The following is a 15,239-nucleotide window of genomic DNA, read 5'->3' as shown; positions in this document are numbered from 1 at the left end:
CCATTACTTCATTTTCCCAACATAATTGATTGATGCATGCCTCACCCACACATGTGGGAAGATTGGATTTACCTAATTAATTTGGTTTATTTAATTTATTAACTAATTATATATTGAAGATAGGTCTAGGCTGCCTAGCTAAGCTAGCTAGGTTTGTGACAAAACCAGCATTTTGGGTGCAATCAAGAACGTGTTCCCCGGTATCTAGGGTTTCAAAAAAGGTATGATACAATATATAGATACATATATATATATATATATATATATATATATATATATATATATATATATATATATATATATATATATATATATGTGTGTGTGTGTGTGTGTGTGTGTTGCTTTGACTTGGATCTAATCGAAATAGTATAGAGTATAGACTATATAAACCCTAGCTAATGAACTCACTAATTAGCAGTATACTAATTAAGTAATTATCACACACTAAAACATACATAATAGTTAATAATTACCTCTTTAAATCCCAAATCTCAAGCAAGTACAAAAACATTACATTATATTAATGCAGCTTCCTGCAAAACCACTCGACAATTACTCAGCAAACCACACACAGTCACACACACACTCACACACACACACACAAAGAAGAGGAAACTCCCACTGGATCTTGATCCCTTTTCAACCCTAATCAGAATCCAAAAAAAACATAAAAAAATTAATCCCACAAAAATTAATTAACAAAAATAAAATGGGGGTAGAAATTAATTAAACTAAAGATATAATTAATTTACCTACAAAACATTAATCTTCTACAAAGCCCTAATTTCTTCTCTTATCCATGAGATTGAAACTGAAAGGTAGTGGTGGAGCATCAACTTCATCATCCCTATCACCACCGCCGCCGCTGCCGCCGCCTCCGCCAGCAGCTTTGTTCTGATTAGCCCTCTCGCCTTCGGCATCCCTATACCTAATCAAATACCTCTTCAAAGAATCGGAATAGTCGTCGAATCCCAAATTGGACAAAGCCCAGCAAACGTCGTCGCCGTTGACAGTCTTCCTCTTCTCCTTATGGCACTTGTGGGAAGCTTCACCGGTGACGAAGCCGATGAACTCGGAGGCGCATTCCTGCATGGTTTCTTTGGCTTCTTTCGAGATTTTGGCGCTTGGTGGGAGAATCTGCTTCATTATTCTCCCCACATTTGCTATCGGCAGAAGACGATCTTGCTCCTTCGATTCATCGTACGTCGTCTCGTAACGGTGGTGATCTGCCGAGGTTGATAGAGCGGCGTAGTTGTTCTTACTGTGTTTCAGATGTGTTTCTTGTTTGTCCACCATTTTCTTTTTTCTTTTCTTTTTTCTTTTTTTTTTTGTAAATATAGATCCTCTAAAACACAGACACGTTGCGTGTTTTAATTTCATCTTGTCCTTACACTTGACTTTATATAGACGATCGAGAAAAAAAAAAAAGAAAAAGTTTAATTGATGTCATATGCGTATTACTATTAATTTATTCATTAGTTAATTAATTGCTATTACATTTACAGTAAGCACACTTGCTGATTTTTAATGTTGTTCGTAATTAATTAATTAATTGTCTAATTACTACAAATATTAGGGTTTCTGAGATTTTAACTGTGAACTGTAAGAGGAGATATAAGTGGATTTCTTCATAAATTTTCACTTTAGCTCCTAATTATATTTATTCAAAAGTATAACAGCTTAAATTCATCATATTTACAGATCAATCTTTTTTTTTTTTTAAAAAAAAGGAATTAAAAGAACCTAATTAATCATCTCAATAGGAGAAGTTTATATGTAATTATAATATATTACAATGTAATTTCAAACATAAATGTGAATTAAGATGCTTTAAGAGGGAATTAATACAGTGGCAGGCAAGTTTTCCATGGATAGTACAGATCATCAGTTAGGTCACCTTTTTTCTTGTTATAAATATTAATTATAAAGTGTTTTAGCAGCCTAATTAAAAACCCTTAATTAAACACGAAGTAATTAATTAAGAAATTAAAAGGAGTTTGCAATTTAATTATTCAATTATATATAGTACACTTCTTATGGTCCCCTCCCCCCTACATGATTTCCATCAATTAATAGTAATTAGTTTACTAATTGTTGGTTTAAATAATGTTGTTAATCTGCAACTTATGGACTGTTCTAGTGCACAGGTGTGCCTGTGGGCAGTGTGAAAGCTACCAAACCTAACCTAGAAACAACCAATTTTTGATCCAAATCAAAACCCTAGTTATGTTGGATTACCTAATGCTACTTAGCTTTAATTAATTTGCACAATTTATACTGTTATTGTACATAAATTTATTTATTTATTTATGTTTTGATGATTCATACATATATATATATATATATATATATATATATATATATATATATATATATATATATCTAAGTGGAAGATTAATTTCTTCTTACAGCATTCATCGACTAAAATACGAACATTCGCGTTATAATTAGTAAATCGAATTAAAAGGGAGAAAAAAATATAAATTCAATATTCATTATGTAATAATTTAAATGGCTTGCCTTTTAGACATATATCGAAGGCACAATGAGTAGGAGTATATATGCTGATATGGTACGTAATTTAGGTAAGTCAATTATTGGTGTAATTAACTTAATTAATAATTAATATATGTTGGAAGTCACAATCAGCTTGATGATGCAGTGTAAAATTAAAGGGGTCTTAAGATTTAAGACCCTGGTGACAAGTCTAATTAAAACTAAATGACAAGTCTAATTAAAATTTGTTTCACATCATTTATTAAATTTATTCCAAAAATGCCCCCTACTCACAAATTCAAAATTATAGCACATTATAAATATACTATGATGAAATATGGTATTATTTAACATTTTTAGGTTTGCATCAACTATTTTTTTTTTCGTGGAACACATTTTTTTTTCATACTTTTTCATTATATAAAAATCTATTTTCCCCTTTTCTACATAAAATTAAAAATTATGGTTTCTTTTTTCTTTTTTCTTTTTTCTTTTTTTTTTCTTTTTTTTTTTTTTTTTTGTATTTTTTCATTATATAAAATCTATTTTTTTTCCCCTTCTTTCCTAGATAAATTAAAAATTATGATTTTTTTAATTTTTTTTTTTGCGGTAGGCATCTACAGAAACCCATATAATCCGTAGTAATCTGTAGTAACCCGTAGACATCTTGAAACCCTAACTCCTTTCAACCCTAGCCGTCACACACCATAGACACCCATAGACACTCATAGACATCTGTAGACATCTAAATCGAAAAATCTTAAATTTTCCCCAACAAACCCTAAATCCGATCCGCCGCCACCACCACCACCACCGCGACTCCCCCTCTCCATCCCCCCACACCCAGACCCAACTTCACGATTCATCCCCTTTGGTTGCAAGCAAACAACGAGCCTGCCATCACAGAGCCTCCCGATGCAACCCCTACACCGAGCGTCGCCATAGTCGTCGTCGCCTACCATAGCCGCCGCCATCATAGCCGCCGCCATCTACCATAACCACCATCATAGCCTTCATTATTTCACTATAATTAAAAAGAAATAAAAGGAGGAAGGGAGGGGGGGACGAGAGAGAGAGAGAGAGAGAGAGAGAGAGAGAGAGAGAGAGAGAGAGAGAGAGAGAGAGAGAGAGAGAGAGAGAGAGAGAGAGAGAGAGAGAGAGAGAGAGAGAGAGAGAGAGAGAGAGAGTATGTTGAGCGGCGATGTCGAGCAGCGTGGGAAAGAGAGGGGGAAGAGAGAAAAAGAAATAACAAAAAAAAGAGACACGTGACTTTTATAAGGTATTGTAAGGGTATTTTTGGATTAAATAAAAATCAAAGGATGTGTATCAATTTTTATTTTAAAATAGGGATGTAGTTAAAATATTTTGTTTGAGTTTGTAACTCATATCTAATTAAATTTGGTTTGAGGGGTGTGAGGCACATTACCCAAAATTGAAACCTTAATTATTTATGTAAGAACTCATCATCTGAGAAAATGACATTGATTTTGCCTTAATATTATTAATTAAATAATTATTTCAAATGATATATACTCGTTCCATAACTCTGTCCTTTGAATAGGGAACCATAATTAATTTTGATGCATTAATTAGATATGGTTTATAGTTATTTCACCACATTCACAGTTAGTAAACACTCGGTGTATTTCACCAGGTATAGCATCTCAGTAGTCGTTAGATATAACAAAACTCAAATATTATATTATTGAAGAATAATAATTCATTAATTCAAATTATTATTTAACATCGACACTAATTAATTCACTCGATCTGTACTTTGTTCTGATAATTTTTCATATTCTTATTTCTCACCGAAATCTAGATTCTAGATCCAAACAAAGCACAATGCTTCAAAAATATCTCCTCACATATACTTTAATATTCCATGAGTTTTTATTTAATTAAAAGAAGAGAAAAAAAAAAAGATTGAATAAAAAAATAAAAAGGTCAGCTTTTAGAAACCAGTGACTGGGAATTTATGTGAATGGATAATTTTATAGGCAAAGTAATTTAGATACCTCTTCAATCTTTTAAGTGAATTAATTCCTCCAAATTGGCTATTAATTCATAGTATGTAGTTCAAGAATATATTCCATTTATTATTTTAATTTGTAACTTTAATATTACCACTATCCACATCCAAATTATGTTTTATTATTGAGCATAGAATGTGGTTCACAAAAAATTAATTAATTAAACAAATAATATTAGACCTCTAATCAAGTAGGAAAGCATTATAGGACCACAAACTAAAGTAGGGATCTAGTTCAAGTTTTATTTAATTCAAATTAATTTGTTTTCTCCTCCTTTTTATAATAATAACTCATAGTATGAATTAGTCATATTAAACTTAATAAAAATGTATTATATTTATTTATACCTATCCAATTAAGGCGTAATCCTCCCATTTTCTCAAGATTTATGGCTGCTTATTAATTTCATGATTATGATTAACATCATAAATATTGGTATATTAATTAACTTTGAACACTTGAATAATAAAATAATGAGTTGACAAAATTTAAATGGGGTCGAGGGTAACAAAGAGATTATTCCCCCACTCATCTAATTAATTAACATTATAAAACTATATATAGTAAAAATTTGCAAAAAGTAATTACAGTTGGTCTTAGGTTACATTGATAAGTTGATTTTATTTATTTTACTTTATTTAAAAAAAAAAGGGATTATATATGTTAATCAACTAGTGTGTATTTGTTTATGCAAGAGACGTAATCCATTTGATTAGTGGATTTAGGTATTGAATTCTTGAAAGTGACTTAAAAAGGGTTAGGCTTTTTGTGGAGCTTAAATTTAATAAATATCTAACATTCTTTAGATCTCATCACTTTTAATTTTTTTTTTAAATTTATTGAGAAATTATTAAAAGCCGATTTAATAAGAATTATCTCGTTTTGGTTGCTTAATGATGAACCTAACCTTTGTTAGGCTTAATGGTCCTTAATTAGATGTTTTGGGCTTCATTATATTAATAATCCAGTAATAAGATTCTGGGCTTTTTTCTCAAATTGGCCTTACTTAATGGACCTATTTTCACTGCCCAATATTTTCACAAGGGTTCAATAATTAATTATTAAAGAAATAATAAATAAATAAACTATTATTTTATGAAACACTTTAATGCAACAGTGACACAAATTCGAGTGCCTGCCTTTAACATATCGAAAGTGCTTAAATTCTTATAAAAAATATTATTTTGAAACAATTTAATTAGTTAAAAAATAATTTAAGATTCAATTTTTTTGTATGAAATAAATATTTACCAAATCCTTGTATATATTTCAATAATTATGTTATTTTGATTGTAGATAGACCTTGACAAAATTGATACATACATAATTACACATATATGAAATATGACCCACCTCTTACAAGGCCGGTGATGATAAGATAGCTAGTGGAGAAATCCTCTGCATCAACAACTTCTACGCCTCTCATGAGTTCGTGCTTTATCGAATTGTACATCTGCATGGCATGAAATATTATTTTACCCTAAAGGGTAGCAGTTGACTGGAATGTACAACACCACAAAGCGCATCGCAAGAAATTGCACTTCCAGAGAGAGATATAATATTGGCTCAGGAGACAAGATTTTCCGAAAATTATTTCGAATTTGATTGATTTTAATTTAGAGTGAAATATTAGGGAAAATACAGTTTTCACCCCTCAAATTTACACCTATTTCACATTTGACCCCTATATCTTCAAAAAATACATTTAGTTTCTCATGTGTAAACAAATCAACATTTTTAATCATTTCTCCATTAGTACTAACAGAATAAACCGTGTTTCCATGACTGCCTTAATTGACAAACTAACGGTAAATTGACGGAAATGACCAAAAATGTGAAATTATTGAAACATAAGGACTAAATATATTTTTTGTGAACAACAGGGTCAAATATGAAACCAGTGCAAACTTGAGGGGTAAAAACTGTAATTTTCCCAAAATATTATATATGTTTGAAATATTATTTTAAAGTCATCTTTTTGGTGATCATCTTTACTCCCTAAGTCAAAAAGTCTATAGATTGTGTAAAGGAAAGCAAAACCTCGATCAAACCCTATATAAAATAATAATAAAAATCCCAACAAAAATATTAATAAATTCAAGAAAATAATAATCAGATTAAATACAAATAATAGGGGTGATGATATGCCTTTTATTGTTTGTTTCTTAGCTTGTGGAGCCTGGTTTTTGTTGAGAAAAAAATTCAATAATATTATTCAATATATTAATTAATAAATAGTCTAAAACATTAATGTAGAAGAATGGCATCAAAATATTGACCAGTTCTTGATCAATGCATAGTCTGCTAAACAATTCTAATAAAAGTTATTTTCACCTATGAATTTCAAAACCGTTCGTCTCAATAACGTCTTAATCGAAGAAATTAGATTAATTAATTAATAACCAATAAGTCGGGCATCGTTTTCTTATGTTGCAATCATTAATTTTTTTTTTTAAATTAGAGGAATGTAGCGTTTTAATCTGACTTATGCCGTTGGTTTTATACATATACTTAATATGAAAATTGCAAAAAAAAAATAATAATAAATAAATAAAAGAATGAGTTAACCATGCATTGTTTCTGTCAATTAATAGGTATAATAATTAAATGAATAGGTAGAAATTTTGTTGGATTATGGGTGTCATTACATCCATGTACTGCTAATGATGCTCATTAATCCTATCGAATTTTATCGATGAATCCCATGTAATTTTTTTGTTTTTACTAATCAAGGTGTGAAAATACTAATGATTTTTTTATGTTATTTTATTTTATTTATTGAGGTTTGGCCAATAATTAAGTGTTTTGAGAAGGCTGTTATAATTTATTAGTGCATGCTTGACATTCTAATTTTTGTCTTCTTCTTGTTTCTGGTTTTTAATTAGCCGGACTGTTTGTTTGTAATTTTGTACACGGTTTTGGAAAATTTCTGAATATACTTTCACATTTATTCGATCTGTACACACAAATATTTTTTGCATAAGTGAATTAATATTTCAGAAAAAAAAATGAAACAAAAATTATTATGGCTTCTAATGGTTCATTACTACGTCGTTAAACTACTTAATTATTCAAATCACATAATGCAATACTCTAATTCAATTTAATGATTTTATTTTGTAAAGAGTGTCATGATATTAAGTACAATAAATATTTTTTTATCGTACGATTTGCAAGTTATTGCACGAGAATATAGATTGCACATAACTGCATTTAATTCCTTTGTTGCAAAAAATAAAATATACAAAAATGGTGTATACAAAAGCACAAACAACTCGTGTCTATATCTTTTATTTAACTTGTGTAGTCTAAAACATATGTATGAAATGAAATATAAACAAAATTGGATACTAAATGATAAACTACACAAAAATTAAGAGATGTGGAAGTGACAAAATTCATACCAATCATTCCCATAATTTTTGAACTTTTTCTAAGAGATTACAACTTAAAAGTATAAAACATCCAAAGTAGAAATATATATATATATATATATATATATATATATATATATATATATATATATCTCCTAAAAAATGTTATAGAGAAAGAAAACAATACCAACTCATTTGGTTTTATCAATCCCATGATTCAAATAAGACCAATTATGGCTCCAAACCACATGTGTTCTTACAAATATGAAGATGAAGCAAAAAATAGACATGGCCAAAAACAACCAATTTAGCTTAGATACACATATATAGTGATTATGTATAAATTGTGTAAGAAGTGACGGAGTCAGCAGAGGAACATGGGGCCATTGTCCCCCCACAACATTTCTCAAAAATCTTATTAGTTTATATAAAAATACAAAAAAAAAAAAAAAAAAAAAAAAAAACAACAACGTGTATAAAAGCATTAACGGCTTCCCTAGAATTTTTTTAATACATTCGACCCCTTCGAACTTATATTGTGAACATGTATATTATATCTAACTATACATAATTCAATCAAATTGTATACATAATTGTAGGTCCATACATAACTTACACAAATCCACATAATTCAATCAAATTGTAGCATTTACAAAACCATCTTATAATTTAAATATTAATAATGTAAACAAAGTTAAATAAGGGGTATCTACATCAGCTGTCTTTTCTTATCTCATTACTATTACTACTATATATATATCATATAAGCCAAAGCAGACCAAATTCAGAGAGAGAGAGAGAGAGTTTTGATTTTAATTTACATATATATAACAAAAATAAATAAATAAAGAAAATGTCAAATATTACAGGTGATGATGAGGGGAGCTTCTCCTCAGGTGAAGTCCAACAACAGCAACAAGAAAAGCACTCACTCCCCTCCACCACCAGCAATGGCTCCTCCACCTCCCACCACCGCAAACCACCTCCATCCTCACCGCCGGCGGCCTCTGCAGCAGCAGCTAAGAAGAAAAGAAACTTACCAGGAAATCCAGGCAATTTTTATATTTCCATTCTCTTTTAATTACTTAATTAATTTGCCTTTGCATACATACATCTCATCCCTTTTATGGAACTATATATACCTTTTCCACTTTTGTATGCTGATCTTGAATTTGAGTACGAAAAAAGTTGGATGTAGTTTAATTTCTCACTCCACAATATAGTTAAAAATATTATAATTGTGTTTAAGAAATTAATTAATCACAACAAGTCATTATCTAAAAAAGGCTCCAATAATTGCATGGCTTCAATATCACAATAATTGCTACCTCCACAATACACTATTCTTGATTGAACCCTTCCCCATCCTTTTTTTTTTTTTTCTTTTTCTTTGACAATTGTTTTTTTTCTTCTACAAATAAAAAATATGAAAAAATGAAGATCCGACGGCAGAAGTAGTAGCACTATCACCAACGACGCTAATGGCGACGAACAGATTCGTGTGCGAAATATGCAACAAAGGGTTCCAAAGGGACCAAAATCTGCAGCTACACAGAAGGGGTCACAATCTGCCGTGGAAGCTAAGGCAACGAAGCACGACCGAGGTTAGAAAGCGCGTTTACATCTGCCCCGAGCCGACATGCGTGCACCACAATCCGGCACGTGCATTGGGAGATCTGACTGGGATAAAGAAGCACTTTAGCAGGAAACACGGCGAGAAGAAATGGAAGTGCGATAAATGCTCGAAGAAGTACGCGGTCCAATCCGATTGGAAGGCTCACCAGAAGACATGTGGGACCAGGGAATACAAATGTGATTGTGGTACTATTTTCTCCAGGAGAGATAGCTTCATCACTCACCGTGCATTCTGCGATGCACTCGCCGAAGAAAACAGCAAAGTTAACCACCATGGCGTACTAACGGGCGGCCCGAATTCGCAATCCCAAATCCCTGATCTAATCATGCCAAACATGCCCTTATCTACAAATGCAAACATGGGATTACCCGAGTTCAACAACAACCCACTCAAATCACTTCCTCAAGAACTCATACCAACTCCATTCAAGCCCATGAACATGTTCTCCACCGCTTCAGGTGCCCTGTTTGGCACCCCGTTATCGTCTTCCGGACTCCACCTCAGCTCCAACGCCGCCTCACCGGGCTATAACCCGGGCCCTGCTTCCGGTTCTGCCCACATGTCGGCCACGGCCTTGTTGCAGAAGGCGGCCCAAATGGGGGCCTCCGCAACCAACTCCATGAACTCCCCGATGATCCAGAAGACCTTCGTCACCACCATGGCGGGCCCGGATCAAGGACCTGGCCCGGTATCTAGGCCCACATATGACAACAACTTCCACCACCACCACCACCACGGTGGCCAAAACGAGCAAGCGCCGCCGCCTTTCAACGGAGGAGGATTTGCGGGTCAGCTGTTATTCGAGGGCGGCGGCTCGGCCATGAGCGACATGATGATGTACGGTGGGATGCTGATGGGCAGTGGCAGCGATCAGAACTCGTCCGGCGCTGGAATATTCTTGAAGAATGCGGTGGAAGTGCAGGAGGGTAGTGATCAGAGCTGTGGGATTTTGCAAGGAAGGAACAACGGAGGTAATAATGGTATGATGATGGCGGCAAGAAATACGGCGAGATTTGGAGGGGGGAACGATATGACGACCGTCGATTTCATGGGGGTGGGGGGCTCTAATAATATGCATGATCAGAGATTGGAGATGGATCATAATCATCAACACCAGATTATGCAATTAATGCATAATAATAATAATTTTCATAATCAGCAGCAGCAGCTCTCCCAAGGAGATTCTGATCATGGTGGTGAAAAGCCACTCTACAACACATTCTAATTATGGAGGGATAGGATTTTACATGCACTTAAATTATATATGTATTAGTTTCAAAATAACAGTGATTAGGGATTTTCCTTTTGTAATATTTCTTTCTTTGCAGTTTATTTGTTTGATCAGCTAATAATCATTAGATACGCCGTTCGTTGGAATCGATTAAAGATCGTGTATTTAAATCCCTTCAAATATGTAGAGATAAAAGCAACATATTTCCAATTACTACAAGTCTATGTTAGCTGGAAATTGCAACGGTAAACATGCTAAGATCGAAAACTCTACATTACTCAGCATAGCATCAGTATTTTCTTGTCACCGAATATGATATATGAGGGAATATATCTCGATTTAATGTCTACAAAATCGGCAGTGATTTATTTAGTAGAGAAGCATCCATTATCAGATTGAAAAGTCGGGCCTTGGGCGACCCAGTCGAAGATGAATAGAGACCTGCATGATATTAGGCAATACCTCTAAAATCTTCTCCTCAGCCTCTTTTGCTACCTCTACACCCTCCCTGTTTTTGCATATAAGTCGAATATAATTCTATTTTTTAATAAATAAATAAACCGAAAAGGGGAAAAGTCTGATCAGTCATGTAAAAGTTTACCTAATTAATGTGTCGGGGGGCATGGATACCTCAATTTCGAGAAAAATCTGCCCATGAAACGAGTGGCGAGTGATGCGCTGGACTGCCATTTTCTGCAAATCATTGAAAAAATGTGACTCTTGTAAAATCATGCAATTGGAGGATCGAAATATGACTGTTATAATATACACTCAAAAATTCTATAGGGAAACCGATAATACTACACTGAAAAAAAATAACAAATCTCTATGTAAAATACTAGGTTTTTTAGAAGTGGTGGGGGGGCCATGGCCCCCGTAACTATACTTTCAAGATCTGTCGACATATAGACTAAATGATTTTCAGTTATCATGATAATGGATCAGCACAGAGACCAAAAAATGTGAAGGGGAAAAAAAAAAGGCCGATACCTCTGAGAAATTGGAGGACAAAATTTGGGAAACGCAATCTTCAATATCTGTGTGCTCCAATAAGTCGGCATCACTCTGATGAACTGAGCTCTTACAGTCTCTTTGGTGATTAATAACACTTCCCGATATATGTGAAGTTGCCGGCTCTGCAGGAAAATCAAAACAGGATGTATATTTTTTTCACCCTAACAAAATGTCAATTATAACTGAGCTCTTACAGTCTCTTTGGTGATTAATAACACTTCCCAATATTGAATATTATGATAAATGAGAGCTGTCATAAGTCATAACCTATGTGTATGAAGACTTCAGCTACTTCTGGATGAGACTGCTGAAGCTGACGTCGAACATTTTCCCCAACATCATGCGCACCACTAACGCTAGAAAATGGATCCACCTACACAAACGAACAAGTAATTACGCTAATATCTACCATGAAATTAAAATAACAAGTCTATAATAGTACAGTAGAACCTCGATAAATTAATACCCGATAAATTAATAACCTCGCTTAAATAATAAATTTTCCCGGTCCCGACTCGGGGACAACGTGCTAAATTAATAATTCGCTAAATTTATAAGATAATACACATTCGAAAAATTTAAGAAGCCCCATATAATATATAAATTAATAAAGCATAAAAACAATTCTTAAATTACATGGTATAGTACATATTTTATAGATCTATGAAAGCTTAATACAATATAATTTAATTGTTGCTTGTTTCTTGTTGAAGTTCACATTACCATCAATCTCGTCCCTCACTTTTCTTAACATGGTTAGAACTTTCGGTATAGTGTTCTCATAACTCAACATAAAATTGTTCTATACCATTGCTGCTTTAAGAGCTTTCGTTCGTGAAACGTGCTCTATAATGCATTGAACTAATGGTACAATGAATAAAATACACGTAAAAAAAATGCATTTATTGAAAATAACAATAAAAGTAATTTCATAAATAAATAATTTATTAATTAATGTATAAATTAATAATTATTAATTTATCGATAAGTTAATACTTCACTAAATTAATAAACTTTTGGTGGTCTCAACTGTATTAATTTATAGAGGTTTAACTGTATATGCATAAAAAGTTCAGAAAATGTAAAAAGACCAAACGAACCTCGACATCTACATCAAGATACAGCGATGATCCTGCTCGCCTTCCTCGAAGGTGATTATATCCCTACAATCACAATAACATTATGAACAATGAACTTCTTCTTTTTCTTTTTCTTTCTTTTTTTTTTTTGGAAGAGGAATTGAAAATTGACTTACCTTGACTCCATCGACCCCCAATATTGTGTGTTTATAAGGCTCCAGATTTTCCGATGGAACAGCAGCATCCACCAACTCCAAGATACTAAACGCAAACATTGTCAAAACTTTTATTTCTTTCACATAGCAATCATTTTCACAAAATTAAAGTTGAGATTTCCATTTGAAACCATAATATACCTCTGGTAACCACTTTCAAGTCCCGCTTTAAAGATCATTCCGGAAACAAGAAGTCCAGCAAGAGGATCAAAGAATCTAACCCCAAGAATGGATCCACCTAATTTTGCAAGTCACGATTAAAACTATTACTAATTGTAAAGATACCATTAAACGGTGCCAAAAATAATTGAAATCAGTTCCAAAAGATGAAAATATTTACCAACCCCAACGAGAGCAACTACTGATGAAATAGCATCCGATCGATGATGCCACGCATTGGCTTTCATTAGCCCACTGCCCGTCTTTTCACCTTCCCTCTTTGTTATCCAATATAGCCTTTGTTAACACAAATTACGCACAGAAGCCAATACAAAAACAATTTTAGACACGTGGCAAGAATGACATAAGAGAATACAAGTTAGATTTGCAGAGGTAAATGGAAATGACAAAAAGACTTGCATACCCTTCTTTAACGGCTATAGATACTAAAGTCATGTTCAATGCTAGAACTGGGTGGGCCATGTCAATTCCATGGTGATGTCCATCGTGCGCATGATTGTGAGCCAAGGATTGATTAACTATCTCAGGAGCAGCTGTTACTATTACCTACATGTGCAAAGTATTCACAATTCAACACAGCTCAGATATACACTACATTAATGTGTATCTGTCTATATATATACATATATTTATAGCGTAGAAAGATACCTGAAGGACATCTAAAGCATGCCAAGCAATACCACCGGCAGTTACCAAAAGCATACCAGAAATTCCAAGGGCTCCTATGGTCTCAAACTTGCCGTGTCCTGAAAGATTGATTGCAGAGGACAATGAATTATAATATAAAATAAATGCATTCAAAAAGTTTAAGAACGCAGTTAGTTTAACACGAATGATGAGTCAACATCTTGCAATAAAAAAGAACGAACCAGCCAATATGATTCTTGATTACAAACTATCGATATAATAATATAGTATGAGCTGGACGGTTCAATAGTGTATTGAAGTATGTATCTGGACTCACGGATAGGAAGAACCAACACTTGTATTTTGCGCCTATATGCTCTATGCGATTTTTTGATTGAGAGAAATTTTGTGTTTCCGAAAAATAACACGGGCTAATTATCAGGAATACACAATAAGATTCTAGACCTTGTAGATCTTCCAACACTAGCTATTTCTCAATTTGACTGTGAACAATGTTTCGATGGGATGAATATGCGACTAGATCCCTCGTAAATTGTCCATGTAAACATAAATAGTTAAAAAATGAAAATAAAATGCAATGATGAAGCTAGAAAACATATAGAATAATGAACCAGGAGTGCGTAGATACAGATCAAAGGTGACCATATGGATGTTCTTTATCCTTGGGTACCATCGCAGCTTTGAAAGACAACAATGCCACCCCACTCAGTACCTATACAAATACAATCACACACCAAACACAACCTCAATTAACCAACAATAAAAATAAAAAAAAAATTAAAAAAAAAAAAACAGAGGAGGAGAAAAAATCAATTATAAGTATACCACATCTGAAACCGAATGAGCAGCATCAGCGATGATCGCAGTGCTGCCGGAGAGATATCCAGTAACAGCTTTTCCGGCGGCCAGTCCAATATCCGCCGCCAGTCCCAGACGGAAAATCTTCTCGCCCTCTTTCCCCGGACGAAAACCTTGGCCGCCGTCGTTTCCGTGGGAGTGGCCCACATGCCACCGCCTTTGAATCTTCAAATTTGGGTTCTCAGAAGTTGAGCTAGGACGAGAATTCACAACAACCCTGGAATAAGCATGTGAAGACGATGATCTGATTTTCGATGTGCATGATTTTTGAATTGGGTTGAAATTGATGAAGAACCTAAACCCCATTTCTTCGGAATTTCTCCAGAAATTGGAGCGAGCTGGTATTAATTACTAGCGTTTGATGTAAGCAAATATTATATTTCTAAAAGCGTGTTTCTTGACCCACAAGAGAACCCAATTCGAAGTGCGCTTTCTATTTCTCAAGTTATTAGTTGTCAACTATCGTCTTACATAA

The 15,239-nt window shown here is 33.5% G+C and overlaps 3 protein-coding genes across 3 annotated transcripts; 1 reads left to right on the top strand and 2 right to left on the bottom strand.

Annotated features, from left to right (window-relative positions):
• Positions 1–456: 456 nt before the first annotated feature.
• NF-YB5 (nuclear factor Y, subunit B5) lies at positions 457–1,355 on the bottom strand. Its single transcript, XM_012977849.2, has 2 exons — positions 753–1,355; positions 457–645 (listed from the first exon to the last, which is right to left on the bottom strand). The coding sequence occupies exon 1, from the start codon at positions 1,294–1,296 to the stop codon at positions 781–783; it is 516 nt and encodes a 171-aa protein (XP_012833303.1). The 5' UTR covers positions 1,297–1,355; the 3' UTR covers positions 457–645; positions 753–780.
• A 7,322-nt stretch (positions 1,356–8,677) lies between these two features.
• On the top strand, positions 8,678–10,925 carry LOC105954147 (uncharacterized). Its single transcript, XM_012977826.2, has 2 exons — positions 8,678–8,955; positions 9,344–10,925. Exons 1-2 carry the CDS (start codon positions 8,757–8,759, stop codon positions 10,762–10,764), a joined length of 1,620 nt encoding a protein of 539 aa, XP_012833280.2. The 5' UTR covers positions 8,678–8,756; the 3' UTR covers positions 10,765–10,925.
• Positions 10,911–15,165, bottom strand: LOC105954153 (Cation efflux family protein). Its single transcript, XM_012977833.2, has 12 exons — positions 14,732–15,165; positions 14,549–14,618; positions 13,907–14,004; positions 13,662–13,804; positions 13,419–13,534; positions 13,220–13,316; positions 13,040–13,124; positions 12,885–12,947; positions 12,052–12,157; positions 11,761–11,906; positions 11,372–11,463; positions 10,911–11,278 (listed from the first exon to the last, which is right to left on the bottom strand). Exons 1-12 carry the CDS (start codon positions 15,068–15,070, stop codon positions 11,161–11,163), a joined length of 1,473 nt encoding a protein of 490 aa, XP_012833287.2. The 5' UTR covers positions 15,071–15,165; the 3' UTR covers positions 10,911–11,160.
• Positions 15,166–15,239: the final 74 nt, after the last annotated feature.

The sequence above is a fragment of the Erythranthe guttata genome, chromosome 4, assembly GCF_056151865.1.
Source record: "Erythranthe guttata isolate IM_541 chromosome 4, IM_541, whole genome shotgun sequence".
NCBI lineage: Eukaryota > Viridiplantae > Streptophyta > Magnoliopsida > Lamiales > Phrymaceae > Erythranthe > Erythranthe guttata.
Note: the sequence above shows the minus strand (reverse complement) of the source record. Positions and strands in the feature narration are given on the sequence as shown.